Source organism: Sorex fumeus, unplaced genomic scaffold (assembly GCF_029834395.1).
Source record: "Sorex fumeus unplaced genomic scaffold, SorFum_2.1 ptg000153l, whole genome shotgun sequence".
Lineage (NCBI taxonomy): Eukaryota > Metazoa > Chordata > Mammalia > Eulipotyphla > Soricidae > Sorex > Sorex fumeus.
The window spans coordinates 2,121,264-2,139,212 of NW_026606210.1; the positions used below are offsets into that span (position 1 = coordinate 2,121,264).

The 17,949-nt window shown below is 65.1% G+C and overlaps 2 protein-coding genes across 2 annotated transcripts in view; both read right to left on the reverse strand.

Moving 5' to 3' along the window:
- The window catches only part of MPPED1 (metallophosphoesterase domain containing 1), a 225,515-nt gene that overhangs the window by 45,415 nt on the left and 162,151 nt on the right, over positions 1-17,949 (reverse strand). The window lies entirely within an intron of this gene.
- On the reverse strand, positions 540-14,136 carry PNPLA3 (patatin like phospholipase domain containing 3). The gene is given in 10 exon segments (XM_056107008.1): positions 540-1,498; positions 1,500-1,530; positions 2,314-2,418; positions 3,873-3,993; positions 4,548-4,748; positions 5,911-5,971; positions 8,191-8,400; positions 9,603-9,668; positions 10,842-11,074; positions 13,942-14,136. Coding segments are annotated over 10 exon segments (1,524 nt in total). The 5' UTR covers positions 14,129-14,136; the 3' UTR covers positions 540-1,189.

Here is a 17,949-nt window from a genome sequence, read left to right on the forward strand (position 1 = left end):
GAGCCCCCCAGGGCCCCCGCTCTGCACTCAGGGTGCCTCGGTGCTCGGCTCAGAGGCAGCCAGTGCCATCTCAGCACCTGCCCTGTGCTCTCTGCAGCCCCGGGGTTTGCACGTCCTGCCCCGGGCACCCTTGCGAGCCTCTCTGCCCTTGGGGTCCGCGCAGAGCCCCTCTAGCTCAGCCATCGGCACCCCGGATGACCCGTGCTCCCTCCCCCAGGGTTTCTCCGGGGCGCCCCTGGAGCGATGGTGAGCATCGTACCCGGGGCCTCGCCCTGCCCCGCTGCCAGGAGAACCTGAGACTCGATTCTCCCTCCTGCCCGGTTTCAGAATCCCTAGTCTGGGGACTGGGGTGACAGTACAGGGGGCAGGCCGGGGCTGGAGCCCAGGCACCCGGTGGGGCCCCCAACCCCCAACCCCCGCCAGGAGTGATTCCTGAGTGCAGAGCCAGGACAGAGCAACACGGGGTGTGACCCCCCAAAATGATTTTGTCAATCAGATTTATTACAGACTGTTTAGTGAGGAGTTACACGTTCCTGCGGACGCTGGGGAGACCTACTGGAGGGGGGAGCCCCGCGAACGCCCCTCATAGCTCTCATAGTGGCGCACACACACTCACACACACGCACGTGTGTGCATGTGTTTGCATGCGTACACCCGTGCGTGTGCACGACCGCATGTATCAGCATGTGCATAGGTGCCTGCACGCACTCATGCGTGGTGTGTGTGTGTGTGTGTGTGTGTGTGTGCGCACACGTGCGCGTGACGGGGGTGGGGTGGATTTTTGTCTTTCAGGCTGTTCCAGTCAGATCTCGACAATCGCACATCCCGTGTGAACCCTCACAAATGTCTCCTCTTTTATACAAAACTCCCAAGTACCCGGGCTGGGTCCACAAGGCATCACAGAGCAGCACTCAGGAGCACTGTCCGTCCCGAGCAGGGCTGGGGGCTCAGTGCCAACAGGGGGGACATGGAATTCCCGACTTCCAGGCCCCTAGACGGGACCAGGGCCCTGCCCCGGCCACTCCAGGCCCCTCTGTAGGACACAGGGAGGCCGAGGGCTGGGGGGCCCCGGGGGAGACCCTCCCCGTGGTGTCTGCACTGGGGTCGCTGGCCACTTCCTGTCGCACTTCAGTGCTGGGTGTCCTCGGCCGGTCGGGTGCTTTGGTCTCGGTAACACTGTCCGTTTGGCTCAGCTGCAGGGACACGTCACAGCCACGGCCACCTCGCCGCCCGGAAGGGCCCAGCCACCCTTCGAGAACACGCTGGGTCTCACCTCCCTGGGGGCCTCAGAACGTCTCCGCAGGACACGGCGGGGCGCAGAAGTCGCCCCCCACCCCCGCAGAGACCCTGCTGCCCAGCAGGGTCTGGCTGGCCTAGAGCACCGCGCGCTGGGCAGCCTCGACTTTGGACCCCACTGGACAGTCCCCAGGGCCAGCATCAGAGTCCAGTGGGGGGTAGGGAGGACAGCGGCGCCCTGGGGGTTCCGGCGGGTGCTGGGAAGGCTCTTGGCCACCAGGGGGCGTCTCGGATCTGGAGCAAAGACAGCCGGGGCTCAGTGACCTGCCTCTGGGGGGCAGGCGGGGGGAGGGGGAGCCTGGGAGGACACCACTGGCCCAGCCCAGAGGCTCAGCCGCTGAGTCAGCGCCCATCCTGGTCCCCACGGGCACGAAGGAGCCCTAAAGTTTCTCCAGCCCCTCCAGGGCACCCCTTGCCCGTCCGCCGCCCCCCCTTCCTGCAGCCTCTGGGCTCTGCCCCCTGCTCAGGTCCAGTTGCCGGCCTGGGCCCTGAGACACAGCCCAGGTCACGGTCCCCACATGCAAACCAGAACCCCTCCCCCACTTCACCCCAGCAGCCACCACACCTGAGGCCCTCTCTGGTGGGGCCCCCAAGTATGCCACTCTGGGCAGGGGCTCCCCGCAGTCCCGGGAAACACCGTAGGAGCACAGGCCCCGCAGGTGTGGGGGGGGCGTGGGTCCCAGCCCCAACTGGGAGGGACAGACGCCCCCAGTCTCGGGCACGGCGGACACCGTGCGGAGAAACAGGCCCTTCCGCTCCCGCTTGTCCTCAGAACTCAGACAGGAGCCGCCTCCAGGCTTGGCAGTGACATGGGGGGAAGGGGGAGCCCGTGTCTGACCAGGTGGGACCCACACTCGCGGCCACTGCCAGCCTGTCCCCGCCCTGTCCAGATCTCTCTTTGCTGACTGCTTCAGCAGTGACCGGACCCCCCCACCCCCGACTCACACTGGCGGCCTGACCCCAAGCGCCCCCTCCCCCGCACTCTGAGCGCAAATTGGGCGAGGGTCCCGGGTCTACCTGGCCGCGGGGAGCAGCCGCGTGAGCACTTGGGAGCAGACGTGGGAGGCGGCCCAGTGCAGCCACTGGATGTCATCCAGGACGTCGGGGAGCCACGTCACCAGCCTGCGGGGAAACCAAGACACAGGCATGAACGCACACGCACACACACTGCACACGCATGAACACAGGTGCGCACACGTACACGCACACGGCACGCGTACACGAACACACACGCACATGCACGAACACACGCGCACGCTCACACGCGAATGTGTGCATGAACACAGCACATGGCCCGTGCACGAACACGTGTGCGCGTGTATGAAGCTATGTGCTCGTGCGTGCACGTGTGGGAGCACGCCGCACGCACGTGAACACGCCGATGCATGGACACACGTGCACATACTGCACGCGTGTGAACCTATGTGCGTGCACACACACGCGTGTACACACTGCACATGTGTGAACACGCATGCAGGCACGGTCTCCACGTGGCAACAGAAACCAGAAATGCTGCAGGGGTGGGTGGCGGCAGTGCCCTTTTGCCGGGACAGCTGCCCCCCGGGGTGCCACGGCACATTCACCCTGAGGCGCGCCCAGAGCTGGAGCTGGGGACTCACACCCCAAAGTGGGGCTCTCTGGACTCGGGGGAGGCTCCCGAGATTCCTCTGGCGAGGGAAGGACCGGCCGTGGGTTCGAGCACCACTTGTCACCGGCAGCTGTGGTCACTGAGCGCAGCACCCCGCCAGGGGCCGGGAGGGGGGTGCGGCCCTGCCCACTCCCCCCACCCCCAGGCCGGCGAGGAGCTGAAAAGACCTGGCATGACCCCTGCACACACCAAACACCCACTTCCGAGCCCCCAACAAGTGCTCAGACAGACGCCAGAGCAGCGGGGGTGGGGGGAAACGGGTTCGAGAGCGCCCGAGGTCAGGCAGCCAGGCTGTCTGCAGGATGGCCCCGGGGGGAAGCTTCGCAGGCAGGAGACTCTGAGTTGGGTCCCCAGCGCCGCCCACATGCCAACCTCGGTCCCACCTGCCCCCGGGGACAGCACAGCCGTGTGCACTGCCCCAGCCACGGGACAGCAGAGGGCAGCGGGGCCGGTCCGTTTGTTTGTCTTGTTTCATGTGCTTATCATTGGGCCACACCTGGCTGTGCTCAGGGATCACTCCTGGCAGGGTCGGATACACGTGGGCTGCTGGGGGTTGAACCCAGGCACTAACTAACTGTGCTGTCACTCGGGCCCTGGGGACGGAATTCTTTTGGTCGTGGTTGTTTTGGGGTCACCTCCAGCAACATTCAGGGTCGACTCTCCGTTCAGGCTCAGTGCTCCGGGATCACTCCCAGCCGGCGGTTCTTGGAGGACCAGACGGGGTGCCGGGAATCGAACCCGGCTTGGCCTCGTGCAAGGCCAGTGCCCTCCCGGCCGTGCTCTCCCTCCCGTTCCCGTGGAGACAAAATCCTTTGACGACTTGTTTCAAGCTGGACGAGGACCGGCTGCACTGAGTCAGCCACACAGAAGCCGCCAACCCCCAAGTCAGGGTGACGCAAGGGAAGGGTCAGCCCTCCCGCGCACTCACCGCTGGGCCACCCCGATGGCCGACTCCAGGGGCAGCGTGGTGTAGGACAGCACCTTCACGGGCAGGAGGTTACGGAACCTATTCAGGTACCCGTCGGGCTCCCGCAAGGCTTCCCGCATGGCTTCAGAAAAGCGTCAGCAACGTCAGAACTCCACGCTGGGCCCGGGGGTGGGGGGCCTCGGGGCGCCCGGCGGGAGAAGGGGCTGGGGACAGCAAGGAGGACGTGTCCCCCCCCCCCATGGTGCCGGCAGCCCAGGAAGCCCCCAGACCCAGGGCAATCCAGGGACTGTGCTTGAAGTTTTGGACGCCTGCACCCCTGGGGGTCTGCGATCCCCCCACACACCGGGGAGCGATCCGGAGACCCCAGAGGCCTGTATTCCGGGGGGCTGCTGGTTCATGCAGCTCTGAGGGGGTCGAGGACTGGGCTGGGGGGGGCTCTCATTCAACTGTGAATTTCTCCACCGCCCCCAGCGCCGTGGCTGTGTTGTGTCCTGACGGGGTGACACGGTAACACCCATCCAGGTGAAGGAGATGGACACAGGGTGACCGGGGCAGTGCGGGGCTTTGGCGGGGGGCCCCACTTGTTTGGCTCAGCCTAGCTGGGAGAGGCCTGAGGGGCGCAGCCCCGCCCCCTACTAAGAAGCCCCCCTCCCCCCTCCCCCCCGTGGCCCTCACCCATCGTGAGCTTCGGTGACAGCGTCTCCACGAGACTTTCGAGACTCTCATTCCAGGGCAGCAGGGGGGCCTGCAGGTGGTCCAGCAGGGGGTCCGGCTTGGGGCTGGCCCCGGGCACAGCTGGCGGGGGACTCTCTGGGCCCCCAGGGGCCGAGTTCCCAGAGGAGAGGCTCAGGCCGGGTTGAGGCCTGTCACAGATGCCTGTGGAGGAAGCAACGGAAGCCCACCATGGGGGGGTTGCCGGGCAGGGGGGAGCCCCCCACAGACAGTGCAGAGAGGAGGGGGGCGGGTACCCCAGGAGGTAACGCAATCCCCACAGGAAGGGCAAAGCTCTTCACTGACAGATTCTGCCCCATGTGCCCAGCAGGGGAGCGGCACAGAGAGGGTGAGGGAGCCGGGAGAGCAGCACAGCGGGATGGGGCAGCACGGGACTCGAACCCAGAGCAGCAAGGGCAGTGCTGCCGAGCCCAGCTCTGAAGGCAGGAGGAGGCTCGGGGGCTGAGGTGGCTGTAGCCGGGAGGAGTCCAGCGTGACTCATGGGTCAGTACAGCACATGCCCCTGCGTATAGCAGTGGCCGGGCCGAGGGGTAGGTGCTGGCCTGCCCGTCGGGGACCCCAGTTCAAATCCCCGACAGCGGGCTGGAGTGACGGCACAGCGGGGAGGGTGTTTGCCTTGCATGTGGCTGACCCGGGTTCGAATCCCAGCATCCCATGGGGTCCCCCGAGCACTGCCAGGGGTAATTCCTGAGTGCATTGCTGGGTGTGACCCCCCCAAAAAAAAACCATTCACACACTCATGCACTCACATACACACTCACATACACTGTTACGCTCACACTCATGTGTGCGCGCACACACACACACACACACAGGGGCATGGGTGGGGCTGTGGCCTGGACCCCCAGAGCACAGAACTGCGAGCCCACCCGGCCGCTGCCTGCAGAGGGGCCCAGAGTACGCCTGGGTCTGGTCAGGGAAGGCTGACCCCACGGCCTGCGGAACCCACCACTTCGGGCTGGCAGAGACGCAGCCCGCCCCCAGGGACGTCCCCACGAGCCCCTCACCGAGGCGTGAGCTGGCCCCACTGGACACAGGGACACCCCCGGGGCATCCGCAGGGCCCACAGGTGGCTGAGACGGTTTCGGAGGGCGCAGGCCACAGCTCACCTGGCCACCTCCCTCACTAACAGCAGTTCCCCGGGGGCAGGGGCAGGCCCGCACCCACGGGCCCTGGAGGTGGAGGCCCCAGGCCTGGCTGTCCAACAGGGACAAAGGTGACCCAGACTGGAAGCGAGGCCGGGTTGGGGCACTGGGTCTCCCGAAAAACAGGTTCAACGGTCGCGGGTGCCTGGCGCTGCACTCACCCTTCTCCTCCAGGAACCTCAGGGCATCCAGGTACCCCTGGAAGCAGATCTCCGCCAGCACCTGGGGGTCAGCGGCATCGCAGAGGGGAGGGACAGCAGCGGTCAGCAGCCTGCGGGCCGGCTCCCACCACCGCCCCCCCCAGCACTCTGCAGCCCACCCGAAAACACACCAGGGTCTCCTCCTCCCCCGCCCCCCTCCTTCCTTCCCCTCCTCCTCCCCCTACTCCTCTTTCCTCCCCCTTCCCCTTTTCTCCTCCTCCTCCCCCTCCTCCTTCCCTTCTTCTTCCCCTCCTCCTCCTCCTCCTCCTCCCCCCTCCTCTTCCTCCTCTCCCTCCTCCCCCCTGCTTAGTCCTCCTCATGAGCCCATTCGGTGCCCCTGCAGACCAGGTCTGCCCTCCCCACTCCCGGTCTGTCTCGGGAACTGGTCTGTGGGACAACCACCTGGGCCGGACTTGCCTGCCCATCTCGCCCCCCGCAGGGGTCTGCTCGGCTACACAGTCTGCACACATCCCCACCACCATGGCGGGCGCGGGTGGGGGCGGGAGAAGCTGGTTCCAAGTGTTGAGACACAAGTTCACCGTGTCCGGGGCGCTCTGTGCCATGGGACAGCGTGTCCACTGCCCACGGGCTGTCCGGCAGGAACAGGCCGAGGCTGGAGTCCCCCACGCACCGTGCTGGCCACAGCCAAGCGCTCATGTCACGGGCTTCAAAGGCTGCTGTGCCCACGGGGACCACGGCCTAAGGGGCACAGGGCCCCGGGTTCCAGTCCAGACCCTCTGGCCCTGAGGGAAGTCTCGGGTAAGACTCTTGTCCTGTGGGTCTCTCCCCACACGCCTGAGATACGAGGACAGGGACCAAGAGATGGGACACTAGTCGGACGCTGGCCTGGGGGCGCTGCCCAGTGTGACAGGGTCACTCGGGTTCCCAAGCACGGCCAGGCAATGGGGAGCCCCAGAGAGGCAAGGGGTCACCAGGGAGACAAGGGGTCCCCAGGAAATGAGGTTCCCCAGAAAACGAGGGAGCCCCAGGGGACGAGTGTTGCCAGTGCCCAGGGCCTGAGCCGTGCCACTTGCTCCCGAGACCCGAGTCCAGTTGGCCAAGACTCGCCCGAGGGGCGTCCAGGGCTCTGAGCGCTGCTTGGGGGTGGGGGGCGAGAAGGACGGGCACTCAAGGGGCTCGGGGAACATGGTCCGGATTTGCACCTGCCGGACACGAATTCAATGCCCTGAGCCCCGCCAGGAGCGACCCTTGGCGTGCAGAGGCAGGAGGAAGCCCCGGGCACCAGGCGATGTAAAATAAACTCAATGTCCAGGGCATGAGAGCCGGGGCGGGAGGCAGGGCCCATCAACCATGGCGGCACCACCCAGACCCATGGCCCCCGCTGGCTTGATGGACACCACCCTGCAGCTCGGGTTCCCTCCCCAGGGACGGGAGCGGACCGACTCGAGTGTCCAGGTGCTGCCACCCGCCCTCAGCGGGCTCTGCCCTGCTTTGCTGTCTGCTTGGCGGCTGCTTTGTTTGGGTGGTTCTCTCTTCTGTTCTGTTTGTTTGGGGTCACACCCGGCCGTGCTCAGGGCTCACTCCTGGCTCTGCACTCAGGGCTCACTCCTGGTGGGCTCAGGGGACCCTCTGGGATGGAACCCGGGTCAGGCAGTGGGAGACCAACGGGCTCTCGGCTCTGCTGCTCAGCCCAGGCCAACTTGGTGTGTGGGGAGCATGACCCACGATCTCCCGGCAGCCAGGGCCGCACCCGGCACCCTCCACAGCACACACACACACACACACATACATACACACAATGCACGCACATCACACATGGCATGCATACACACAAGCACATGCATACGCAGGCACATACACGCACAAGCACACACAAACGCATTCAAGCACACCCGCATACATATACACAGGCACACACATGCACACACACACACATACACACAATGCACGCACATCACACATGGCATGCATACACACAAGCACATGCATACGCAGGCACATACACGCACAAGCACACACAAACGCATTCAAGCACACCCGCATACATATACACAGGCACACACATGCACACACACACACATACACACAATGCACGCACATCACACATGGCATGCATACACACAAGCACATGCATACGCAGGCACATACACGCACAAGCACACACAAACGCATGCATATGCATTCAAGCACACCCGCATACATATACACAGGCACACACATGCACACACACATGCACACACGCACACATGCATGTATACACACACACACGCGCGCGCGTACCTTGAGGTCCGGGGGGAAGAGCGCAGCGCTGAGCAGGAAAGCGTTCTGTGCGCAGACCCGAAAGCTGAGTTTGGTGAAGTCCACGAACAGGAAGTTGGTGGACTTGGCCTTCGGGCAGATGTCCTGCTCGCCGTAGAAGGGGGACACGGTGATGGTGGTCTTGGCCTCCGAGAAAGGCATGTTGTCACTGGCTCCCCCGTCCATGTAGCGCTTTGGGGGGTGGGGAGGAGGAACACAGCCTCGTAGGCGCTCTGGAAGTGGCTCTGGACCGCTGGTTTGCTTTGGGGCCAACCCCGGCGGTGCTTGGGGCTGACTCCCGGCTCTGTGCTCGGAACTGACTCCCGGCTCTGTGCTCAGGGCTCACTCCCGGCTCTGTGCTCAGGGCTGACTCCTGGCTCTGTGCTCGGGACTGACTCCCGGCTCTGTGCTCAGGGCTGACTCCTGGCTCTGTGCTCGGGACTGACTCCCGGCTCTGTGCTCAGGGCTGACTCCTTAGTCTGTGCTCAGGGCTCACTCCCGGCTCTGTGCTCAGGACTCACTCCCAGCTCTGTGCTCAGGGCTGACTCCTGGCTCTGTGCTCGGGACTGACTCTTGAGTCTGTGTTCAGGCTCACTCCTGAGTCTGTGCTCAGGGCTGACTCCCAGCTCTGTGCTCAGGGCTGACTTCTGGCTCTGTGCTTGGGACTGACTCCCGGCTCTGTGCTCAGGGCTTTCTCCTGACTCTGTGCTTGGGAATGGCTCCTGGCTCTGTGCTCAGGGCTGACTCCTGAGTCTGTGCTCGGGGCTGACTTCCACCTCTGTGCTCAGAGCTCACTCTCGGCTCTGTGCTCAGGACTCACTCCCGGCTCTGTGCTCGGGGCTGACTCCTGGTGGGCTCAGGGGGCTCTCTAGGCTGCTGCAGACTGAACCCACTTTGGCCACATGCAAGGGCAGTGCCCTCCCTCCCCGCTGTCCTCTCACTGACCACCCCGTTTCTCCGTTTTTCCCCTGCAGATGGGTGTGTGGGACCGCCTGCAGCAGAGGGCAGTGCCCCGGGGCTCAGGATGCGTCAGGGTGCCAGGCCCACCCCTGGATGGCGACCCTGCAGCTGGCCCCTCTCCAGGGGGCAGTGCCTGGCCTCCGCCCCCTTCACACGGGAGCACCCAGAGTGGTGTCCCTGAGCTGCTCGGGTCCCCAGGTCACTCCGGGGGACGCAGCCTGTCAGGTGGGGTACAGGGACCAGACAAAGCGACCAGAGCATCACCAGTGCCTCCGTCCCAAGCACAGTGGCCGGGCCGCGGGGCCTCAGAACGAGGGCCCCATCCCCACCCCGGCCCCCAACCTGGTCCTGAGCGCTCGCACGGTGCCAAGGACAACGGACAAAGCCCCTCGGGCGTGTGAGGCCAGGGACAGGCACCGCCGGGGGACGCTTACCTCGCCTCGGAAGGAAGGAGGAAAGATGCCGCAGTAGAACGGGATGAAGCAGGAGCAGACCAGGGCCTGTGGGTTCGAGAGTGACGTGAGGGTGGCTCCGCCCCCCCACTCCCTCCCGTGGCCATGACCCACCACCCCTTGGAGCTGTGACCAGGCTCAGGCGCTCTGGGCGCCAAGGCAGGAGAGAGCAGCCCGGCCCACCCCCCAGGCTGCGTTTTTTTTTTTCTTTTTGGGTCACACCCCGCGATGCTCAGGGGTTCCTCCTGGCTCATGCACTCAGGAATCACTCCTGGTGGTGTTCGGGGGACCCTATGGGATGCTGGGAATCGAACCCGGGTTGGCTACATGCCTGGCAAACGCCCTCCCTGCTGTGCTATCGCTCCAGGCTCACGCTGCGTTTTCGGCGCTGGGGGGTTCCTCCACCACACCACACCCAGCCCGGCCTGGCCCGGCCCGTTTCTGCGGGAACCACGTTTGGCCACCACAGCCAAGGGCTCGCAGAGAGGCAGGAATCTAGATCCAGGCTTCTCCGGAGCTGACTGAGTGGCCTGATGTCCACTGGAACAAGACCCTCCCATCTCCCGGGCCTCAGGTCAGCTGAGGGTCTGCAGCCAAGCAGGGTGCCCGGGGGCAGCTGCGGCCACCTGGAGCAGCCACAGGCCACGGACAGGAGATTGCGGGAGTGGACAGGACTGGCCCTAGGGACGGGAAAACACCCAGACGCCAGGCCAAACCCACAGTGGCGTTGAGATGCTAGCTCGTGCCAGGCGGTGGCCAGGGAGACCAGCTCTGGCCGCCCTAAGGCAGGCCCAGGAGACGGGTTACACCTCGGGCCCACGATCTCAGGTCGGCCAGGCGCACGGAGGTGGGTGCCCTTCAGGAACCTTAGTCAGGAACCATGTGTCATGGGGGAGGGCGAGTGGCCAGGAGCTGTGCTTGGAGGGATCGTGAGATAGGATCGGACGCTACAACTGACCAGGAAGGGGGCCGGAGCGGAAGCACAACAGGGAGGGCGTTTGCTTTGCAAGTGGTCAACCCGGGTTCGATCCCTGGCATCCTATAGGGTCCCCTGAGCAACACCAGGAGTGCTTCCTGAGTGCAGAGCCGGGAGGAACCCAGAGCATCGCCGGGTGTGACCCTAACCCCAACACGAGCACCCCTCCCCCCCGAAGCTATCACTCGGGTACAGGGAGCAGCGGCCCCGGCGTCCGTGGAGCCCCACAAAGACCTTTCTCTTACGTCCACAACTTCGTCTTTGGAGTGGAAGTCGGAGACCAGCACGTTCTGGCCGTCGGCCACCCTGGTGAGCGAGATGGCCAGCCGGCCGGACACCAGCTGGTGCACGTTGTCGGGGAGGTTCTTCTGCAGCTGCCCTCGGAGGAAGCGGCTCATGTGGAAGGCAGGGTGCAGGGTGCCCAGGTTCCGTCTGCGGGCTGCGCGGACCATGTCCAAGATCGAGTACACCACGCGGTCTGCGGGGAGGGGACACAGGCACGGGACACTGCTGACCTTGGCCCAGGCCTGCGCTGAGAACCCGGCAGCCCCGGGGAGGCCCCCACCCCCGCCCCGTGGGGCCACGTCCCAATCCACAGCGGTTAAAAAAAAACCACAAAACATGTTGGCTGTCCAAGACGCTGCACAGAAGGGACGAGAAGCGTCTCCTAATGAAGGGTGACGCTGGCCAGAGAGACGCATAAGGGGCCCCCACACTCGCCTGGAAGATAACAGCTGGTGAGGCGGGAGGGAGGGACGGAGGGAGGGAGGAAGGAGGAAAGTGAGGGGAAGGAAGAAGGAAGGAAGAAAGGAGATGAGAGAGGGAAGGAAGGAAGGGAGTAGGAACAAAGGGAGGGATGAAAAGAGGAAGGAAGGAAGGAAGGAAGGAAGGAACGAAGAGAGGAAGGAGAGAGGGAAGGAAAGAAGGGAGGGAAGGAAGAAGGAAGAATGGAAGGAAGGAAGGAAGGAAGGAAGGAAGGAAGGAAGGAGGGAGGGAGGGAGGGAGGGAGGAGGGAACGAACGGAGAGGAAGGAGAGAGGGAAGGAAGGAAAGAAGGGAGGAAGGATGGAGGGAGGAGGGAGCGAGGGAGAAAGATGCAAGGGCCTTGCCTTGCACAGCGACTGGCCCGGGTCCGGTCTGCGGGGCCACACGTGGTCCCCTCAACCCTGCCAGGCCTCGCTCAGAACCAGGAGTTCCCCTTGAGCCCAGCCAGGTGGGGCCAGAGGTCAACATGGGGCCGGGAAGGACAGCGGGCAGGGCCTTGCCCTCCCTGGCCCCGACCCGTCTCTGGAGCCCACAGTGCTCCGAGCACTCCCAGAGTCCGAGGAGAGTCCCCAGCACTGCGGGTGGGGCCCCAAGACCCCCAACGCACACGAACGAGCAAATCATGTTGCGACTGGTCTGGTCAGATCCAACGTCCAGCAAACCCTGCTCGTCCCGGGAGGCCATTCCCGCGGTCTTGGGTCTGTTCGGACCTGACGCTGTATAGGTGGACACTATTGGGGACGAAGATGCTCTCGGCCAGCGTCAGGCCACTGTCGGGGTGGGGGCTCCCAGGACCCCCAGAACCCAGACACGGGAGCGTCAGGTTCCGGCAGGAGAACCCGGCGTGTCCTTGTGCCCAGTAGCTGCCACATCAGTGACCAGACCAACGTCAGCCCCTCCCGGCAGCGGCCCAGGCCAGGGGTGGGCAGGGCTGGCCCGGCCCGGCTTCACGCCTGCTGCCCGTGGCCTGAGCCCTCTGTTCTCTCCGGCTCTGGCCGGCTCAGCCCGGCTGCCCTGTTGAGACACAGTCCGGAGACGCCCCTTGGAGGCTCCCAAGAGAGAAAAAAAGGCTGAAACGGGAGCCTGGCGCTCCTGGACCCCCGCCCCCCACACACACATCCAAAACGCTTTTCAAGGACTAACTAGCGGGTGCAGCGGACCAGTGCGGGCCTGGCAGTGCCCAGCGCTGACCTCGGGCCTCCAGGGCCCTCCCTGCCCTTTGCTACTCCCGCACAGAGAGGGCAGTGGGTGGCCCCAGTCAGCCCAGTCTCGGCTCACAGCGGCTGCCCAATGGCGAGGCAGTGCCCGCTGGACTGGGATCAAAGTCCCTCCAGGGTCCTCCCTGGAGCCAGGGCCAGGAGCCAGAGCCAGATAAGGAGGCTCTGATGACCTTATCTGCATCCGGGCACAATGTCCAGGTGTCAGCACGCCAGCCCCGCAGGGGGGCCCCAGCTAACGGATGTTCCTCTGGGCCAAGATCCAGGCACCCAGAGCAGGCAACCCAGCTGACAGAACGGACCGGGTTTGGGGATGTCGGCACCAGACGCAGAACTTTCCCCTCGGCCCAGAGAGATTCTTCAGCTGCAGCTGCAGCCGCGGACCTGGGCCCCGGGGAGGCGCCGGGGAAGGTGCCTTCTTGGGACACAGGCCAAGGAAGCTCCCCGAGCAAGTGGGGGTACACACCCTGGGTCCCTCCCCATCTCGCCCTCCCCCGGGTCCTCTCTGGCCTGCAGACCCCCAGCACGCCCTTCTGAGAGAGTCCCGGGAGCACAGAGCCAGAACAAAAGCAGAAAGTCGGGCGCCACAACGGTTAGGGCTGAGGACAATCAGTATAATCAAGGGGGCGCGCCCGCACCCCCAAACCCCACTCCCGGAGGTGGAGGGAGGGAGCGCTGGGAGGGGCTGCAGCCTGGAGCTGCTCAGAGGGTTCCTGCGCCCTCCCCCCCCCCACCTCAACCCTCCCCCCCCCCCCCCCCCCCCCCCCCCCCGCCCTCGCGCCTGCAGCCTGCACGCCCTCCCCGGACCCCTCCAGCCTCCAGCCTGCAGCCTGCGCTCCCTCCCTGGGACCCCTCCAGCCTGCACCCCGCGCCTTCCCCGGGACCCCTCCAGCCTCCAACCTGCAACTTGCGCGCCCTCCGGGGACCCCTCCAGCCTCCAGCCTGCAGCCTGCGCGCCCCCCCCCCGGGGACCCCTCCAGCCTCCAACCTGCAGCCTGCGCGCCCTCCCCGGGGACCCCTCCAGCCTCCAGCCTGCAGCCTGCGCCCCCCCCCGGACCCCTCCAGCCTCCAGCCTGCAGCCTGCGCGCCCCCCCCCCCCGGACCCCTCCAGCCTCCAGCCTGCACCCTGCACGTCCTCCGGGGACCCCTCCAGCCTCCAGCCTGCACCCTGCGCCCTCCTTGGGACCCCTCCAGCCTCCAGCCTGCAGCCTGCGCGCCCTCCCCGGACCCCTCCAGCCTGCACCCTGCGCCCTCCCCGGACCCCTCCAGCCTGCAGCCTGCAGGCTGCGCGCCCCCGGGGACCCCTCCAGCCTGCGTCCTGCACGCCCTCCCCGCCGCGCCCCTCCGCCGAGCCCGCGACTCACCCATCGGCATCCCCGCCAGGAAGGTGACGCAGTGCAGCGCCCCGGCCGAGGCGCCGTAGAACATGCGCGCGTCCCGGAGCAGGTGCGGGGCGCGCTCGCTCAGGCAGCGGGTCACCCCCACGTGGTAGACGCCCAGGAAGCCGCAGCCCGAGAAGGACAGGCTCCAGCCCCGCTCGGGGTCGTACATGGCGCGGGGCCGGGCGGCGTCGGCGCGGGGGTCCCGGCCGCAGGCTCGCGGGCGCGTCTCTCCGCGCGCGCTCTGGCCCCGGGGCCGCTCCGCGCCGGCCAGGCCAGGCTGTCCCCGCGTGACGTCACGCGCCCCGCCCCGCCCGCGCGGCCCACGCCAGCGGCCCACGACCCGCCCACGGCGCGGCCCGCCGGGCCCCGGGGTGCCAGGACCCGGGGTGCCAGGACCCGGGGCCGGTGCCCGGACTTTCCATCCCTGTCTCGGCCGTGGTTCTGGCCCTGGCATCCCCAGGACCCCAAGTTTCCGCTTTCCCGCCGCGTCTGGTCTTCTGTCTCAGCATCGCGGATGGGAGGGACCTCGAGTCACCGAAATTCAGAGTTTTCACTACCAGGAAAAAGCGGGGAATGATGGGGGTGGGCGTGGAGTGCGCCGGGACCCGAGTTTTTTCCTTATTTTTTATTATTATTAGACAGAGACATTACTGGGTCCGCTTGAGCAAATCGACCAACAACGGGAGGACAGTGACAGTTCATCTATTTAGTTTTGCTTTTTGGGTCACATCCGGCGATGCTCAGGGGTTCCTCCTGGCTCATGCACTCAGGAATTACTCCTGGCGGTGCTCGGGGGGCCCAGTGGGATGCTGGGAATCGAACCCGGGTCGGTCGCGTGCAAGGCCAACGCCCTCCCCGCTGTGCTATCACTCCAGACCTACCAGGCACTTTCTAAAAACTCACCATCTTTTCTTCCCCCACCCCCTTTTCTCCCCATCTTTTTTCTTTTCTTTTTGGGTCACACCCAGCGATGCTCAGGGGTTCCTCCTGGCTCCTGACTCCGAAATCACTCCTGGCAGTGCTCAGGGGACCATATGGGATGCTGGGAATCGAACCCCAGTTGGTGGCGTGCAAGGCAAATGCCTTCCCCGCTGTGCTATTGTGCCAGCCCCAAGGACCCGAGTTTGCTGCCCCTGGACAGGGGTCAACTGTGCCCTCCTGCCCCCCTCCATCCATCGGGGCCAACTCATCACGGCCCTGCTTGTGTTTTGTGGTCACAGCCAGTGGCGCTGTCCTGGGGGTCCTAGAGGTTTAAATGTCCGAATGGACGCTCCCCGTTCCCAGCCGCAGAGTCTGAGCCCCAGGGATCCTGTGGGCTGGGCAGGGGCTGGGACAGGCGAGGGGGTCCGAGACTGGTTGCTCTGAACACAGACACCCACCACAGGGGCCCCAGGATGCCTATGGAAATTCTCACTCCTGTCCCCTCTGGGAACCTCAGGGCGAAGGAGCTCGGTGGGGGCCTGGGGGAGCTCTTCCTGCCCCCTGGGGCCCGCCCGGTGAGGGACAGACTGCAGGATGGGGGTGGGGGTGTTCCTGCCCACTGGACACTTAGGGTGCAGCCCCAGGTGTCTGGCTGGGCAGGACCCAGCTTCCGGCCTGCAGCCCACACGCCGCACTCCTGATGCGCGACACCCACGCACATTCGTGGCCTCTGACAGGGGTGTCCGTCCTTCCTGAGTGACCGGAACATGGGCAGAAGGTCAGGGCTGAGTGGCCACTTCCTGTCTCGCGTGGTGGGTTGACCACAGGCTGACGCTGGCCTGATTCCCAGGGACGGTGAATGGGTGTCCCCACACCCGCGCTGTTGGCTCCTGCCCATAGCGCCCGTGGGCAGGGCCAGGTGCTACGGTAGCACTGACCTTTGACATCAGGTGACCGAGAGTGGCCCCTTGCCCAGGTGTCCCAGAGGCCCAGGAGGGGTCCCCGTCCCTGCCCCCAGACCTTCCCCACCATCTCTCAGACCCCCACACTGCCCTCCCTCTGTCCAGCTGCCTGTGACATGTGGGATACACAGACACACACACACACACACACACACACACACACACACACGCACACACCCTCTTCTGGGGTTTCCATTACCTGGAAAACCCCTTTCCCGGCAGCTCCCGGTGCCAGGGCAAGAAGAGAAACTTGCATGAGGGGGGAGAGGGAGTGGAGGGCTGCCTGGAGGAAGAAATCACACAGAATCTGGCCCAGGGTGGGGGGGTGGTGGCGGGCGTCCCACCGAGGGGCTCTGAGCCCTGCAACCCAAACAGCTCTTTCCTCAACAGAGGAGGAAATGTTCCTTGCACAGAGCAGAATTAGCATTCCTCGACCGTTTCTTTTTTTTTTTTTATTGGCATAAAGCCCACATTATCTCTATTGATCATCCATGGGTTATTGCTGCTAACACTATCTCTTGGCTAGCCTGGTCAGGAGGAAGGAGATTAGCTCCCCAGAGACCGGAAGTGGGGAGGGCACTCGCCTGGCATGTGGCCAACCCGAGTTCAATCCCCCGAATCACATATGGTCCCAGTCCCTGCCAGGAGTGGTCCTTGGGTGCAGTCAGGAGTAAGCCCCGGGTACTGGTGAGTGGGGCAGAGGGGTGGGGGGGGAGAGAGGGAGAGGAAGAGGGAGGGAGAGAGAGAGGGAGAGAGAGAGGAAGAGAGAGGAAGAGAGGGAGAGAGGGAGAGAGGAAGACAGGGGATCCCAAAGGGAGGGAGGGAGAGAGCGGGAGGCGGCCCTGCTGTGCTGTCACGGGGAGCATGACCCGGGCTCTTTAGCGTGTCCACGGCAGGGCAGCCCGTGAGGACACCCTAAAGGGAATGCTCCGGCCCTGAGCGTTCGTCCTTCCATCCCGGCTAAACTCAGAGAACGCCTGAGTGTGTTTGCCCGCACGCCTGCCTGCACGGTGTGAGTGTGTGTGTGTGAGCATGTCTTGGGCTTGTGTGTGAGCGGGCGTGAGCTTATGCCTAGGAGTGAGTGTGAATGTGTGTGTGAGCGTGTGTGAGCATGTATGAGTTTATTTATTTATTTTGCTTTTTGGGTCACACCTGGCGATGCACAGGGGTTCCTCCTGGCTCAGTGCTCAGGGATTACTCCTGGTGGTGCTCAGGGGACCCTAGGGGATGCTGGGAATCAAACCCGGGTTGGCCACGTGCAAGGCAAACGCCCTCCCCGCTGTGCTATCGCTCCAGCCCTGCATGTGTGAGTTTATACCCAGGCGCGGGTGTGAGCATGTGTATGTGTCTGCTCGGGCCCCGGATGGCTCATTTCCCTCAGTGCTCGCCTGAAGCCACGGGGCAGAGACCCGCTGAGGGCAGAGGGGCTGCTCTGGGCTCCCTCCACCGGGCGCCGACTCGAGCAGCTCCTGAAACTCACCCCGGGGCCTTCCCAGCCTGCCCCCACCACCTTCTTGGGGGCTTCACTGAGCATCAGTAATGGAGTTGGGGATGGTGCTCACGCCTGGGACAGGGGCCCAGCCCGTCATGAAGCCCCCCGGCCCCCCAACTCATCAGGGACCCCCTTGCTCAGGGACAGGAACCCAAATGGGGCAGGAGCAAATATTTATTTTTTACTGTACGAGGACAGACAGTCCCGCTGGGCCCTGCCTCAGTCTCCTCCCAGGGCTGTGCCACGCCCTCAGGGCATGACCTGGTCACCTCCCACAGAGCTGCCCCACCGACGGCCCTCAGGGTCACGGCTTCCACACCCCAGCTGATGCCTCGGCCCCACAACATACCCACGCGGCCACACAACATACCCACGCGGCCACACAACATGCCCTCGCGGCCACACAACATACCCACGCGGCCACACAACATGCCCACGCGGCCACACAACATGCCCACGCGGCCACACAACATGCCCACGCGGCCACACAACATACCCACGCGGCCGCTCAGGGAGGCAGCTTCCAGCTGGCACCAAGCCAGGGAGTGTTGAGTCAGGTGCAAGGAAGACCCAGCACCCAATACCAGGGTCTGTCCCTGCCCCCCTGCCCTGGCT